General features: G+C 41.3%; 1 protein-coding gene across 2 annotated transcripts in view; it reads right to left on the reverse strand.

The window, feature by feature from the left end:
• gldc (glycine dehydrogenase (decarboxylating)) overlaps nucleotides 1-17640 on the reverse strand; it is a 210133-nt gene that overhangs the window by 148495 nt on the left and 43998 nt on the right. The window contains exon 3 of one of the 2 annotated variants that reach the window (XM_072257995.1): nucleotides 2236-2371. The exons of the other annotated variant lie outside the window; for it this stretch is intronic. Coding sequence (XP_072114096.1) covers nucleotides 2236-2371 — 136 coding nt within the window. The remainder of the gene's footprint in view (nucleotides 1-2235; nucleotides 2372-17640) is intronic. 2 annotated transcript variants of the gene reach the window in all.

The following is a 17640-nucleotide window of genomic DNA, read 5'->3' on the forward strand; positions in this document are numbered from 1 at the left end:
TGGTCGAGGGCCTGTTCCTGTGCTGTTCTGTCAGACAGTTGAAGGCCTGTTCCTATGCTGTTCATTCTGATGGTTGAAGGCCTGTTCCTGTGCTGTTCTGTCAGATAGTCCAAGGCCTGTTCCTGTGCTGTTCTGTCAGATAGTCGAAGGCCTGTTCCTGCACTGTTCATTCCGATGGTCAAAGGCCTGTTCCTGCGCTGTTCATTTTGATGGTCGAAGGCCTGTTCCTGTGCTGTTCATTCTGATGTTCTGTTCTAACAGTGAATAAATCGGAACTGCTGTTTGCACTCTTCATCTATTTTCAAATCCTCAGTATCTTAGAGCAGGGTTTATCAACTAAGTTTCCACAAGAGATCAGGATTGAAAAAAATAAACATCAATATTTGAACTTTGTGCAAGGCGCGATGTTAATGCTCACAGTGGTGGGCAGTGACCGAGCAGCCCAGTTCTCAATCTCGTTAGCTGTCTTTCAGCCTAGTATGGCAGTGCACAGTACGAACCTTGTTTATTCTCATGCAAGATAGGGTGGGCTGTTGATACTTGGTGAGCGCTGTATTGCTCACAGGGGAGGACGGTAGGCTGATGAGTGTGAAGTGCATTTTCTGAGCATTGAATGGACTCACCCTCCTTGGCCTGTGTTGACAACCTCTCCCTCCTGAATTACCTCCCCCAAATTCTTCTCATGCACCACCAACTGACTTACAAGAATGAATATATTGGTACCAGTGTAGTAGAAAATTGGAGGGAAATTTTCATTCTAAAGAAGGAATTTTTACGCACCTGGACTGCCACTTTGCTGTTGTTGTAAATGTCACAAAAGGTGGTTGTGTAGGCAAGAAGTGAATTTCATTGTGAATTTGTCTTTTTTTTTTGCGGTTTTCTTGTTTAGTTACTTATTATGCCATTTTTTAAATATTTTATTGACCCCTATTCCATTGTGCTTAGTCTGTAGCAAACAACTTACAAATACAGTAATGGCTCCAGCAAAACTGAGAAGACACTTAACTACAAATCACAGCCATACAATATGTATAAGTGCTGATTATTTTAAACCACTAGTGGAATCTCAAATCAAATAGTAAAGCTTTTAATTAAAATCAATTTGCAGCCTTTATTTAAATTAAATCTACCAAGCTTACCTTTAGAAAAATTAAATCCCATTTTTGTTTAAGCCAGTAATTTAACAAAAATTAATTATGTTTTCCTTATGATTTTTTAAAATATATGAAAGGGAAAGAGATTAATTTTAAGAAAGATTAGCTAAACTTAACTACCTTTTTTTTCCCAGAAAGGTCAGCTAAAAATTCATTCTCTACTCAAAAGAGCATTGGCAATTATTTTTAGATTATTATATCTACAACTGGCTGATCACACTAACGTACTGCGAACTGTAGATATAATTTTTTACGCAGGAGTTCCTCGAGACCTGAAAATTACTTGAGTGGTTCCTCCAGGGCATGAAGGCTGAGAAAGGCTATCTTAGAGAGATGGAGGTACACGGCTCAGAAAGAGGTTCTTCAGCCCCCCACATCCGCATCATCCATCAATGACCTATCTACACTAATCCCACTCACCAATAATTTGCCTGTATTCATCCACACCTTTTCAATTCATCTCCTCAGCTGGATACATCTTGAATGTTTTGAGAGCACCCATATGCACAACCCAATAGGCATTGCATCCAGATTCCTTCCACTAACTAGGTTAAAAATCCTTCCTCAGATTCCCTTTAAACCTCTTCCTCCTTACCATCAGTTCAACAGTGATACGGTGTTGCAACTACAGTGCAAACAAGATGGGGATAGGAAGCACTGAAACATTTTTACCCCTGTCTGACTCAAGGCTACAGACTCCACAATTACTCTGCAAAGAGAGTTGTCTATCTACCTTGCAAGATAAGAGACGCAAGAGGTTGCAGATGTTGGAACCTAGAGTAACACACAAAGTGTTGGGGCACTCTGTGACTCAGGCAGTATACATGAAGCGAATAATCAATGTTTCGGTTCAGACACTTCATCCAGAATCCCACTTCCATACATAGATGCTGCATTACCCGCTGAGCTCCTCCAGCACTTTGTATGCATCTTGCAAGGTCTTGAGGGTCTATAGCCAGGACTTTCTATGAATTATAAAACATACACCAAGCATTTCTGTTATTCACTCCACCACGACGGGGTAACCACTCCTGAATTTAACCAACTGAGGTGTTGTACATATAAAAAGAGAAAGCATTACCATCCTGCATTTTCTAGCAAGTTGCGGAGAATTGCTTGTGGTACTGAGCAGTTGTAATAGCCCATTCCAATGTAAGATCTCCAGATTTTATTCTTGCTTGCAATCTTGTGCAGACTGTCAAGGATTTCATTTTCACCTATGGGGGAAAAGAAAACAAAATCGAATCCACTGATCTCACTTACAGATTAAAAACAAATTACTAAAATACCACAATGTGGTAATGAAGTAAATCTAAAAAGATTTAGATCTTCTTCTAGGAGAACTTAGTAAAGTACTAAGAGAACTGGCTGAGGGTGCACTCAATGTTTCACTCTTTGCAGTTAATTTCAGAATATATTTTGGTAAAATAAAAACGGTAATTTCAAATCATTTATCACAGCAGCAGCTCCGAATGTTAATTCGATTATTTTAACTCAGTTTTAAAGTACTAAAATTCAAAGAATGAACAGATTATTATTCTAAGTGGAAGGTCCAAATATGCCGTCGCACTGAGGCAGTTAAAAGTTTTGCTTTCTATGGTGATGAAAGGATACTATTATTATTGGTTTTACATAGTTGAGTAATGTAGTAGTTATTAGACTGTAGACAAAATTATATGCTTCTCTCCCAAATTTCACAGAAAGTAGGAAGTTAATGCCATCTGTTTCACAGCTACTTGTCTATCGTGGCAACAAACTGAACTTCCAAATCCTGCATACCACCTGTACTTTGAGCTGTACTTGTACTTTTTTCTGGTAGAAAATAACAGTTTTTTCCAGGAGTGAAACATAACAATTGCTATTTTGGAGTTGTTTTACATCACTCCAGAATTTAAAAAAAATAAACTGCATTCATAAATATATATTACACACACACATACACACACACACACACACAAGAAATACTATCAGCGGACATCCTTCTTACATTTGTCAATTCACCATGTATTTGTTGACAAAACAATCCCAATATATGACTGGAATGTATTGAATAATCTGTGCACTGTACCTTTTGGCAAGCTGAATCACGTAGATACCTGACACTGGACAAACATAGCCAATAAATGTTATTTCTCTAGTGCTGACCGAGGTGACCTGCACTGTGGTACATTACTTACCTTAGATTTCAGGCTCTCCTCCTGCACGACAACTGTTCCTGATGTGATGATCCTAATAAACCCCCCAGGACTGGATTCATTCCTGCCCTGAACATCAAGACACCAGTGCTTTCCCCACAACCACATCCTGGCTTCCCTCTCCCCCATGCCTCGACCCACTTTACCCTCACCAAGCCCAAATGCCAGCCTCAAGGAAATACTCAGCATCAGTGAACCAAGATGGAACATTCACAATGCCATGTCTTGCTATTCCAAGAATGGGAGAGCCCTTAGAAACCACTACTCCAGCTAGCTGCTCAGCCATCCTCCACTATTCCCAGATGGGAAATCAGTGGATTAGATCCAATCCCCATAGGATCACTGATCCTGAACAATGTCTCTCTCCCTATTACCAACGGCCTTCTGCAACTTAGCTTGTGAGTGTTGATTCTCCATACTCATCTCCTCAGCAAGGATAAAACTAAGGCTTCAGTGGGGTTGGCATGGAAGCAGCACAGAATGGCAGTAAGACATACAGAAAAAGGAGAAAAAAGGAAAATAAAACACATTGGAAGAAGAAAAGTAAAACATAAAGTTTCAATATGGGTGAAAAATGTACAGATTGGTACTTGAATGTCTATTGTAGGAGCCTGTTCCTATGTTGTATCTATAATCACCAGCTTAGGGGAGCAGTAAGGTTACCGCATCAGAAACTATTAGTGAGTGGAGAGCAGATTTAAGGGGCCACATTGCTAATTCCTGCTCCTAATTTGTAAGATACAATGCTGATAAAAGATTCAAGATTCAAGTTCATTTATCAGGTGTACATCAAAACACAGCGAAATGCTTTGTTTGCATTAACAACTAACACATGCAACGCTGTGCCACAGACAGAGTACGAATGTTGTCACACATTCCAGTGCCAACACAGCATGCCCACAATGCTCAGCAGATCCACACAGAACAGAACAAGTAACAAAAACAACAGTGAAATAAGGGCCCCCCCCCACCCACCCACGCATGTACACAGTCCACTAACCCTAAGGCAGTCTTCAACCTCCAGCAAGACCTGGATTCGGACGCAGATGAGGACTTGGACATGCAGACATTGAGCCTCCGACTCCCCCAGCAGACTCTGAGAGTCACAGGCTTCTAATCTGACCTCAAATACTCGTTCTCCCTAATACACAAAACCAAGGTGTCAGCATTCCTCCTGCCCGCTCTGGAACCCAACAACAGGTGGGTCTGCCCAACGATGCCCATGTCTGCATCACTGGCCTTCGAATGTGGAGCAGACTTAAGATTCTGGGCTGTCCTCTAATTCCCCCACATCACTGTCTCTAAAGACCTGACCTGACCTGACGCCTAATTCCCCTCTCTGCCCCCAAAACCATCTCCACGAACCCCAAAAAAACTAAAACAAAACAACTAAAACTGAGCTGCAACTTCAGACGTCCCAACTTAGCAACATCTTGAGCACCTTGATAGAATAGGCCGTCTACAACATTTGGGAGACCGGCTGGAGATGAATTTGTTTTCTTCTGCGAGGCAACTGGCATCTTCTGCTGGGTGGGGACAGGGCAATTCCTTATTGTTATAATTTCTAACTTCAAAACTTTAAACCAATTCAAAGGAAGACAATGGAGTCCAAAATGCAGGTCTACCCTAGACTTTACTTTCAGAGAGGTACGCACGAATCACATGGTAGCGAGATGACGAATATAATTCATATATTTATGCATACAACCCAGAACTAATTGTTTAAATGAACAATAACACTTTATCAAACATACATATATGTTGCAAGAAAAAGCTTGTGAACCCTTTGCAATTACAGGTGTCCCCCGCTTTTCGAACGTTCGCTTTACGAAACCTCACTGTTATGAAAGACCTACATTAGTACCTTGTTTTCGCTTTCAGAAGGTGTTTTCACTGTTATGAAAAAAAAATCAACGCACGATAAAAGGCAGCGCGCGCCCCGAGCAGCCGCTCTCCCCGGATTCGGAACTGCTTAAACACAGGCCTGTGAGCAGCCGTTTGCAAGATGAGTTCTAAAGTATCGGAAAAGCCTAAAAGAGCTCATAAGGGTGTTACACTTAGCGTAAAACTAGACATAATTAAGCATTTTGATTGTGGTGAACGAAGCAAGGACAAAGTGAGTTTGGCTTGTGGAAGTTGACGAAGATGATGTTGAAGAGGTTTTGGCAACCCATCACCAAGAACTGATAGACGAAGAGCTGATGTAATTGGAAGAAAAAAGGATAACAATTGAAACCAAATGCAATAGTGAACTGAATGTGAAGCAACTGCGTGAGATTTTCACTGCAATGATAAAGTATGACTTTAATTTTGAAAGGGTACGTAGGTTTAGGGGATATTTGCAAGATGGTTTGAGTCCTTACAAAGAACTGTGTGATAGAAAAATGCGCGAGGCTCAGCAGTCAAGCAAACCTTCCACAGCAGATGACGAACCTCGACCCTCGACATCAAGGCGCGCAGAGATAGAAGATGACCTGCCTGCCCTAATGGAAACAGACGATGACGAGATGACACCCCAGTGTCCCACCACCCCAACCCCCAGGTCACGGACAGATACCGATTCCCGGAGAATGCAGCGGTAGCCGGGAGGCACACGGCACATCTTTAGGAAAAAAGCCGAAATAAACATGCTAATTAATTAGGTGCCGCCTGACACGTAATTGTCGGCCCAGATCAGGGACAACGCAATCGGAAATCGGCACTGATCTGGGCCGACAATTACGTGCTGGGCAGCACCTAATTAATTAGCATGTTTATTTCAGCTTTTTTCTTAAAGATGTGCTGTGTGCCTCCCGACTACCGCTGCACCCCTGCATGCTTTGCGGCAATGTATTGCTCGGCGGCCCGGAGGGTGGGGGCCACTGCACCACCCCAACCTCTGACGACTCAGCCTAACACACCATCATCAGTGTGCTCGGCGCTGTCTTCCCAATTCCGGTAAGTGATACTAAACTGTACATACATTATTTCTACAAACGTTGTACTTTATATCGACTGTGTATTTTTATGTATTATTTGGTATGATTTGGCAGCTTCATAGCTTAAAGGTTACTGAACAGCGCTTGCGCCATGTTTTTGCCAACAGCGCTTGTGTGAGATTTTCTGCCGATGGCACTTGTGTGAGATTTTCGGTACGGAGAACAGTGCAGTAATGATTGTGGAAAAGTATTTCTACTTTATATAGGCTGTGTATTTATCATACCATTCCTGCTTTTACTATATGTTACTGTTGTTTTAGGTTTTGTGTGTTATTTGGCATGATTTGGTAGGTTATTTTTGGGTCTGCGAACACTCAAGAAATTTTCCCATATAAATAAATGGTACTTGCTTCTTCGCTTTACGACATTTTGGCTTACAAACTATTTCCGAGGAACGCTCTACCTTCGGATGGCGCAGGAAACCCGTACCTGGTTTTCTACATTAACTACTCATAAAATGTGGTCTGATCTTCATCTAAGTCGCAATAATAGACAAACATAATCTGCCTAAACTAATAACACACACACAATTGCACATTTCATGTCTTTACTGAACACATTGTTTAATCATTTAGTTAGGCTGGAAAAAAATGTGAACCTTTGCACTTAGTAACTGGTAGCACCTCCTTCAGCAGCAGTAACCTCCACCAAACGTTTCCTGTAGCCGCTGATCAGACTTGAACAACAGCAAGGGGAACTGTATACTATTCCTTCATACAAAACTGTTTCAGTTCATCAATACTTCTGGGATACCTTGCATGATCAACCCTCTTCATGTCATACCACAGCATCTCAATTGGGTTAAGTTCTGGACTCTGACACCGCAAAACACAATATTTCTTCTTTTTAAACTATTCTGTTGTTGATTTACTCTTGGGCTCGGATCACTGTTTTGTTGCATCTTCCAAATTCTATTAAGCTTCAGGTGATGAACCGCTACCCTGACATTCTCCTGTAAAATATCTTGATGCAATCTTGAATTCATTGTTCCCTCAACAATTGCAAGCTGTCCAGGCCCTGAGGCAGCAAAGCAGTCCCAAACCATGATGTTCCTTCCACCATGCTGCACAGCTGGGATGAGGTTTTGGTGTTGCTGTGCAGTGTCCTTTTTCCTCCAAACACAGTGGAGTACACTTTTGCCAAAAAGTTTGAATTTTTTCCTCATCTGTCTGGGGCAAGGGAGGAGATGTAGAGGCAGGTATAGCACTTGATGCACTTACAAGGATAAGTGCGAGGAGGAAGATCAGTGGGGAGGGACGAATGGACAAAGGAGGTGCGTAGGGAGCGATCCCTGTGGAAAGCAGAAAGTGTGTGGGGGGTGGGGGGGAGGGACAGATGTGCTTGATGGTGGGATCCCATTAGATGGCGCAAGTTTTGGAGAATAATGTACTGGACGCAGAGTCTGGTGGGGTGGTAGGCAAGGACAAGAGGAACCCTATCCCTGGTGGGGTGGTACAAGGATAGGGTGAGGGAGACATGCGCGAAATGCAAGCAATGCAGTTGAGGGCAGCATTGACAGTGGAGGAACTAAAGTCGCTATCTTTGAGGACGGAGGACATCTCCTTTGTTCTGGAATGAAACCAATCTTGTTCAGTGTTTTTCTTATAGTGGACGCCTGAACAGAGATTTTAGCAAGTTCTAGAAATTTCTGTAGGTCTTTTGCTGTTACCCTTGGCGCCTCCTTCAGCATTGAACATTGTGCTCTTTGCATGATCTTTGCAGGATGCCCACTCCTAAGGAGAGTAGCAACAATATTGAATTTCCTCCATTTGTAGACAATTTCTCTTACTGTGGGCTGATGAACAGAATATTATATATCACAGTTACTATATACAGACATCCACAGCATAGTAAATTTTAAGTTGTTCCATTCAGGTCTAAATATTTAATCACTGTGGAGGATTTCTTACTCTTGTGGGATAACATCTTTCCTGACAAGGGTGTTCAACTGCTTGGCAGGTGGGACTTGTGGGTGTGAAGCAATCTCAGATTCTGGGGCCTCCCTGGTGGTGGCAGTTGACTCGAACTTCTGGAATGGTTCTGATAATGGTAGCCAACTTTCTTCGCTATCATTTGACTCTGTTTTCCTCAACTGATTGATGCTTTGTCTCCAGATGACATCAGACACAATCTCCACCGTAAAGGGAAGTGGTCCAATTCTATACTTAATCTTTTCGAGTACTCAGTTTAGATAATCTCTGTAGTCCTTTGCCAGGAGTACTGCTTGTCCCGGAGTGAAACATTGGACCTCCTTGTTTTAGGAGCCTTCAATTTGTCTCAGCTGCTTGTCCTGCTACTCCTCTGAGAATGGGTTTGAGGAGATCCAAGTGTGAATGTAACACAACATAAAGCAACCCATCAAGGGCAAGTTCATTCCAGCTCTGGTAAAAATAAAATGGCGGAAGTGGGATTTCTGTTGCAAATTTCAGTCATTTTCAGTAGCCGTTTAGACCCGAGACATTGTGGGGTTTTTTCTGGTTTCTCTTTGAATCATTTCTGCCATAACCAAGAGACTTTTGATTTGCTTTAGGGAGAATCCGTCAAGAGTAGTATCTTTATCAGTAATTTTTCCCGGTACTTCCTTTTCCAAGGCTAAAGGGGATAATCCATCAGTATTTCCATGATTAGTCGTCCTCTTGAATTTGATCTTGTAATTGTGTCCTCCAAGAAACAGAGCCCATCTCTGCATCTGTGCTGCTGTTAGTGGAGCGCACTTCTGAGTTTTGAAAATGGACACTAGTATTTGATGGTCAGTCATGGGGATAAATTCTCCCCCATACAAGTACTGGTTGAAACATTTTACACCACAACCCAAACTCAAAGCCTATCTGTCAATCTGAGCATAATTTTTGTTGCACTGGCATGGTCTAAATATGATTGAAGCCCTTGATACAAACGTGGTGTATCGATAGGGTAAATGCCAGTAGACTTTTCTCACTGAGGTTGGGGTGGGGCAACAATGAGAGGTCATGGGTCAAGGATGAATGGTGAAAATTTAAGGGGAACACGAGGGGAAACTTCTTCACTCAGAGGGTCATGAAAACATGGTAGGAGCTGTCAGCACAAGTGGCACATGCAAGCTCAATTTCAAATCTTAAGCAAACTTTGGACAGGTACATGGATGGTAAGAGTATGGAGGGTTATGGTCCCAGTACAGATCAATCGGGGTAGACAGCTTAAACAGCTTCTGCATGTTCGAGATGGGCCTATTTCTATTTATGTACTTTTCTATGACCCTATAACACAAATGTCATTCCCAAAGGAGTTACCTTTTCTCTGGTGTAAGTTCTTAATTGGATATATACAGGTTTCCAAAATGCCACTGGTTTAGTACCTTTGAAATGACATTCAAACTTATTTTGTGCAATGACTGAAACAGCTGAGCCAGTGCCCAATTCCATTTTAATTAATTTACCATTCACTTCTGGCGCAAGCTATATTGCTTGTCTATTGTTAATTTTCACACACTTATTCAATGCTACACAGTCCTGTGTCACTCTCATCATGATCAGATTTTTCATTAACAGCATGCAGATTAGTGCTCTTTTTGAAACTGCAACTTAACTTTAGCTTTGTTTCTTCTCTGTGCAGACCATTTATTTTTGTCTGCCAAACCAACTCTTTGTATATGATCTAGCTTGTTGCATTTTCTGCAAGTTTCGCCTTTAAATCTGCATTTGTTTGGTGTATGTGAGTCACTGCCACAATGATAACACAATTTATTCGGCCCTGCCCGTTTCTGTTACTGGAAAACGACACTGACACCGATATAAATTTTGAACCTTTTATGTTGAGTGAGCCTCACCTGATTACTCAATCTGAGTCAAATGACTTGGTCAGAGACTTGGGTTTATCAAAAGCAAAAGCAGAATTACTGAGTTCAAGACTGCAAGGATGGAATCTGCAGTCACCAGGCAAAAAGAAAATTTCTGTGAAGGATTTCAATATTTGAGACAAATGTTTCCCAGAATAATTGATGCTAAGATTAAGGAAGACATTTTCATTGGTCCACAAATCGAACAAAATGCCAACAGGCAATTCGAAAAACTTCTAGTGGCACCAGAGAAAATCGCATAGAAAGCATTCAAGGATGTTTGATGTTGTTGAAAATGTTCTTGGCAACTACACAGCCCCAAATTACATGCAGCTAGTTGACAACATACTTCAAACATACAAACTCATGAAGTGCAACATGTCACTAATGATTCATTTTTCTGCATTCCCATTTAGACTTCTTCCCTGCGAATCTTGGTGCTGTCAGTGACGAGCATGGTGAAAGGTTTCACCAGGACATCATGGTCATGGAGAAACGGTATCAGGGCAACTGGAATCCATCAATCCTGGCTGATTGTTGTGAGATACTTAAGCAAGTAGTCTCAGATACTGAGTACAAACAAAAATGAACAGTTGCAAAGCATCTGCACCATTATGTAATTAAAAGTTAATTTCTTGCTTCTCCAAGTACAAGTAGTGTGAAATTATATTTGTGTTCAGCTTCAAGCAGTCTATCATAACCATAACAAAAAAAAATTCAGAGGAATCTGCACTTTTGGAAAAATTTGCTGTCCAGTGTTACCAGCCAACACAAAGCTATCTAGCCAATCCCACTTTTCAGTCCTTGGATAATAGCTACACCGACCGTGGGATGCAAAATGCTCATCCAAATACTTTAAATACAATGACAGCTTTACGTCTATCCTTTCAGGCAGCAAGTTCTGGATGACATCCCACCCGTAACACTCTAATGCAATCGAAGGCTATCTGCACTCAAGTTTTGGGTGCAGTTAAAGTCATACAGCATAGAAACAGGCCCTTTGGCCCATCCGGTCTATGTAACCAAGATTCCCATTTAAGCCAAAACTGTTTGCCTGCAACTAGTCCATTTAAATACCTTTCATGTATTGTTAATGTACTTGCCTCAACCATTTCCACAGGCAGCTCATTCCATTAACTCAGTACTCTCTATGTAAAAAGTTACCCCTCATTTTCCAGATTTCTTTAAATTTCAGTTTTCTCCCAAAGCCCTCTCCATCTCTGTACATGTGACTATAATAAACAAATATTTTAAAAAATCTGGAAGAGCACAGGAAAAAAATGCATCTGATAAGATAAAATCTCAGCTGAGACAACTAAGCGTTTAACAGTTGACTGATAACCCAATTTTCAAGCAGGACAGAAAAAGGGTAAGAAAATAAAACCTCCTTTCTCCTTCTTAGGCAGTTTCTTGGAATTGAAGATGACTGTATGCCACTGACAACTGGAAAATGCTGGGATGTGACTTCCTCTAACAAGGGATAACCCTTGTACACCAACTGCCATACAGAAGTTTCTCTTATAATCTTTTTATGTTGGTTGGGATCTTAGTGTAAGATTCACTTATGTTTGTTTTAAATATAACAACTTAATGATTAAGTGTGATAGTTAAGGCAATAGTTATAATACTTCAGCTCTTGTGGTGGTGTAACCACAATTAATCCAAATGGTGTGGGTTGTGACCTCTGAGTTGCAACTCAGATTTAATTGTTTATAAAATGTTTTCTCTTAATTGTTTGTAAAGCTGTTTTGGGAGATTAGAGGGGAGTTACGGGTCCAGGAATTAGTAACATGATCTGACCTGCACCTCAGGAACAGAATACAATGGATCATTCTTGCACTATCATGGACGTGTCTCTGATTGTTTCTTTTCCCTGCCTGAATGTCCTGTTTTCCACAGTCTTTTTCCCCCCTTCACGGCCTAGTATATTTGATGTTTGTGTGTTGTCTGTACCTACGTGCTTGTGATGTTGCTGCAAGTTTTTCATTGTAGCTGTACCTCACTGTACTTGGCACACATCAATAAACAATAAACTTTACTTGATATGTTGTTCACAGATGGTGGTAGGGATTCACTGTGTAAGTGCAAGGCAATTAGTCTAACTTGAGGCTTGGGCAAACTATTAAAATCAATTCCAAGAAACAGTATGAGTCTTTTAGGTTAATCTAAGACAGACCTTCATTGATCTGTTAAGGAAAGATTATGTCTTGACTGAATTCTTTTTTAAGGAAATAACAAAGAGAATTGATGCTAGTGACCATTCCAAGGGCTTCAATCATATTTAGACTGTGCCAGTTTATACTTGAGTGCTCCAGGTAGCCGTATCTATCATTGTCTTCAGCAGCTTTCGTTCAGTGACAAAACCCAACAGAATTTTTAATTTCATCCTTCCAAATTATGGATGAGTGTGGGAAGATGAGAGAGAGAAAGAAACAACTTCAATGTTTTCATGGCCTTGTTGAAGATAGAAGAGGAGGAATCTGCTCCATCTGCAGGAGACCAGATGGCTTCCCCATTAGTCACCTTGCCAGGAAAATTTGGAAGCAGCAGCACAAGTTCAATAAATCTACAAGAGTTGTCAAAGTCAGTGAATGCTAATTCAAATGACATGTCCCACCTCAGATACACCTCAGAAACTTGGATCACCATCCACATCACCACTCATCAATAATCCCTCTCTAATGTGAAGTGGTTGCATGCGTGCTACATACTTTGCAAGTCTCAAACCCAGATTTCGCAGATTGTATACTATTTTACTTAGCATGTCAGGAACATTAAATACACCCACTGAAGCTGATAAACACATCCTGTTGTAGTTCAAGGTGTAACAAAACCAGATGCAGCCTTTGCCAGAGTTTAAGCATGACATCAACTGCCATTAAGGACGGTCATCATTGGAGCCTTGCCCAGCAACAAATCCAAAATAACTCATGATCCTATTTTCATATTTAACCATCCTTCACACGTCACACCATCACTTCTGGAGTTACAAGCTGTGGATCAGGTACTGCCCTGATCACACCACCACCCTCAGACCTTCCCCCTCTCAGATCAGCAACATTTACAAACTAGTTACACAGTGGTGAAAAGAGGGAGTATGAAGATGGGGGATCAAAAAATATATTTAAAAAAAATTACAGACCCCAGATACTGCCACTGGTTGTAAATTTAGAGGACAGCTTAGGAGGTGGAATTTGCATGTGACAGGACACTGACAAAGGTTGGCTTGGAATAAGGCAAAGGTTAGAGAGACACAACTTCAGCCACAGAGACTTAAATAGGGACACTGCTGGAGCAATCAAGAGATATGTGCACATAATAAAAATATCTGGCCCACTGGCAAAAACCCAAATTGCAATCTCCCATGATTTGGGGATCATCCAATGCCAATCATCCACAGAGCACAGCATCCATCCTTTCTGATGTGAAAGTGGGAGTCAATTCCAAGAAGACACTTGGAAGTGATCCATGATGTAGCATCTGAGTCGACCAGAGATTTGGATGCTTCAGGGAAGCTTCAGCTTGATGCCCTCAAGGTCGTCAGTACGAGGTTCAGAAGTGTTGGAGGTCGCCCTGCTCGCTATCCGGCAATTGAATGAAATGTTCTCAGCTCCCTGCGCAGAGCAGCAGCGATCTTCCTCATGCATCGATGGGTGGAGGTGGAGATGCTCCAGAAATATTCTGGAAGCTGGGACGAGGTCCAGCCAGAACTAACTTGACAGTGAAAAGCAACGTCAGACTTAAAACTGCTCAGGGGTTCCCAGTTATGGTTGGAGCAAACAGCAGAATACATAAAGGGCATGAACTCTTGTCTTAATAAACACTCTCAAGATGAGATATACTGATTGTCCTGGAAAAATTATTACATTTTTTAATTTTAGGCATGAGGGCATCTGGTTAGAATTAAAACAGCTTGGATGCGAGAAACCTGAAATAACTCCCTCAGGGTATGGACTGGATTCTTACTGATCAGAATCAGAATCAGGTTTATTATCACCGGCATGTGTCGTAAAATTTGTTAACTTAGCAGCAGCAGTTCAATGCAATACATAATATAGAAGATAATAATAATAAGTAAATCAATGACAGTATATGCATATTGAACAGATTAAAAATAGTGCAAAAAGCAAAAGTAATATACATTAAAAAAAAATGAGGCCAGTGCTCACGGGTTCAATGTCCATTTAGGAATCAGATGGCCGAGGGGAAGAAGCTGTTCTTGAATCGCTGAGCACGTGGGATTGGATCACAATGCTAATCATGTCCAGGCTAACGCTATTTCGCAGCAGTGATTCAGCAAAAGGCCAAGGAATTTGCAACAATTTCAGGAACATGGAGGAAGACAAACAATATGTACTGATCCAACATGTGGATGCTACAGGTAAGAAAGGACACCGATCCCTTCGTTTCCTCAGAAGACTAAATAAATCTGGCATGTCCCTGATGACTCCTATCATCTTTTAAATTGATGCACCATAGATGACATACCACCTGGATGCATCATACTGCCATGCCAACTGCTCTTCCCATGCTGGCAAGAAATGACAGAACTGTGAAAACAGCCTAGTCCATCACCAACCTGCCTCCCTCTAGTGACTTTGTCTAAGCTTTCGGCTACCTTAGGAAAGCAGTCAATGTAATCAAAGTTCAAAAAGTTTAAAGTAAATTTATTATCAAAGTACATGCACATCATCATATAATGCAGTGAAATTCATTTTCTTGTGGGCATTCAGAGTAAATACAAAGAAACACAAGTAGAATCAATGAAAATCTGCACGTGACAGAGGGAGCAAGCACCCAATGTGCAAAAGACAAGGACCCCCTCCCCACCCTAGTCATCCTCTCTTTCCACTTCCATTGGGCAATAGGTACAAAACCTTGAGTACATACCACTAGACTCAAGTTCAGCTTCTATCCCACTTATCAATTGCTTTTTTCTCCTATACTAAAGATGAACTTTTGAACTCTGATCTCCCAATATAGCCCTTGCATTTTAATCGGCACTGCACTTTCTCTGTAGCTGTATCAGTATATCTTGCTTTCTGTTTTCCATTTGATTACTAATAGATTTCTGTATGGCATGATCTGTCTGGATGGCATGCCAACAAAAGCTTTTTTCTACATAACAACACATAATAATAAACCAATACAGTGGATTCTGGTTAATTGGGCCACATTGAGACCAGTACATTTTGGCCCAATTAAGCAGTTCACCCAATTAGCCAACATTTCATAGAAATAGTTTAGATATACTGTATAAAAAAGACAAACTACAGTTTAACTGAGTAAAAATGTACTTAAATGAAATACAGAACCAATTAGATCACTATCAATGTAACTACAGTATTATAAAACTATATAAGTTCCTAATAGCTATCAGAGGAATTCACCCAGCATACACTGTCTTCTTTGTTTGATTGACTCTAAATGAACAAAATCAGTGCAGCCACCTAGTGTACATAATTCAATGCCTTCATACAAATCTTGACGATTGCATTCTCCAAATCTTCATTCTCATTGCAGCATTCAAGATGACTGTCCATGCCTCCAAACTCTTCATAGTTCCTAACTTGAGGAAGTGAAATAATTTCATTTTCTCCCGGCTGTTTCTTGCATCTCCAAGCTTGAGAGCTAAAAACCGCACTAAGCAAGAGAGTTCTAAATTATCTTACTGCTTATTTCTCACCAACTGTCAGTGACAAAAAACACTGCTTTTTGAACACAATCAGAATAAGGTTTATTATCACTGGCATGTGTAATGAAATTTGTTAACTTAGCAGCAACTGTACAGTGCAATACGTGATAATATAGAAAGGAAAGAAAAGTAGATCATTTACAGCAAATACATATATTGAATAGATTAAAAATACAGGTGTCCCCTGCTTTTCGAACATTCGCTTTATGAAACCTCACTGTTACGAAAGACCTACATTAGTACCCTTTTCGCTAACAGAAGGTGTTTTCACTGTCACAAAAGAAATCAGCGTGCGATAAAAGGCAGCGCGCACCCCGAGCAGCCGCTCTCCCCCGGATTGGAAACGGCATTGCTTTAACACGTGCCTGTGAGCAGCCATTTGCAAGGTATCGGAAGAGCCTAAAAGAGCTCATAAGGGTATTATACTTAGCATAAAACTAGACATAATTAAGCGTTTTGATCATGGTGAATGAAGTAAGGACAACATGAGTTTGGCTTGTGGAAGCTGACGAAGATGATGTTGAAGAGGTTTTGGCATCCTATGACCAAGAGCTGATAGATGAAGAGCTGATGCAATTGGAAGAGGAAAGGATGACAATCGAAACTGAATTCATTAGTGAAATGAACGTAAAGCAACTGCGTGAGATTTTCACTGCAATGATAAAGTACGACTTTAATTTTGAAAGGGTACGTAGGTTTAGGGGATATTTGCAGGATGGTTTAAGTGCTTACAAAGAACTGTATGATAGACGAATGCGCGAGGCTCAGCAGTCAAGCAAGCCTTCCACATCAGCCACAGCAGACGACGAACCTCGACTTTCGACATCGAGGCGGGCAGTCATAGGAGAAGATGAGCTGCCTGCTCTAATGGAAACAGGCAACGATGAGATGACACCCCAGTGTCCCACCACCCCAACCCCCAGGCCACGGACAGAAACCGATTCCCGGAGAATGCAGCGGTAGCCGGGAGGCACACAGCACATCTTTAAGAAAAAAGCCGAAATAAACATGCTAATTAATTAGGTGCAATCGGCAATCACCTCTAGTCTGTGCCGACAATTACGTGTCGGGCGGCACCTAATTAATTAGCATGTTTATTTCGGCTTTTTTCTTAAAGATGTGCTGGGTACGTCCCGGCTACCGCTGGACCCCTGCGTGCTTCGCGGCAATGTATCGGTCGGCAGCCTGGAGGGTGGGGCCACTGCACCACCCCAACCTGCGACGACTCAGTCTAACATACCATCATCAGTGTGCTCGGCGCTGTCCAATTCCAGTAAGTGATACTACACTGTACATACATTATTTCTACTTTATATCGGCTGTGTATTTTTACGTGTTATTTGGTATGATTTGGCAGTTTCATAGCTTAAAGGTCACTGGAGAGAGTGTTTCTGCCAACAGCGCTTGCGTGAGATTTTCTACCGACGGCGCTTGCGTGAGATTTTCACTACGGAGAACAGTGCAGGCAATGATTGTGGAAAAGTATTTCTACTTTATATAGGCTATGTATTTATCATATCATTCCTGCTTTTACTATATGTTACTGTTATTTTAGGTTTTATGTGTTATTTGGCATGATTTAGTAGGTTATTTTTGGGTCTGTGAACGCTCACAAAATTTTCCCATATAAATAAATGGTAATTGCTTCTTCGCTTTACGACATTTCGGCTTACGAACCGCTTCATAGGAGCTCTCTACCTTCGGATGACGGGGGAAACCTCTAAAGCAAAATCAAACATTTTATAAAGGGGAAGAAGCTGTTCCTGAATCACTGAGTGTGTGCCTTCACACTTCTGAACATCCT

This window comes from Mobula birostris, chromosome 5, assembly GCF_030028105.1.
Source record: "Mobula birostris isolate sMobBir1 chromosome 5, sMobBir1.hap1, whole genome shotgun sequence".
Classification (NCBI taxonomy): domain Eukaryota; kingdom Metazoa; phylum Chordata; class Chondrichthyes; order Myliobatiformes; family Myliobatidae; genus Mobula; species Mobula birostris.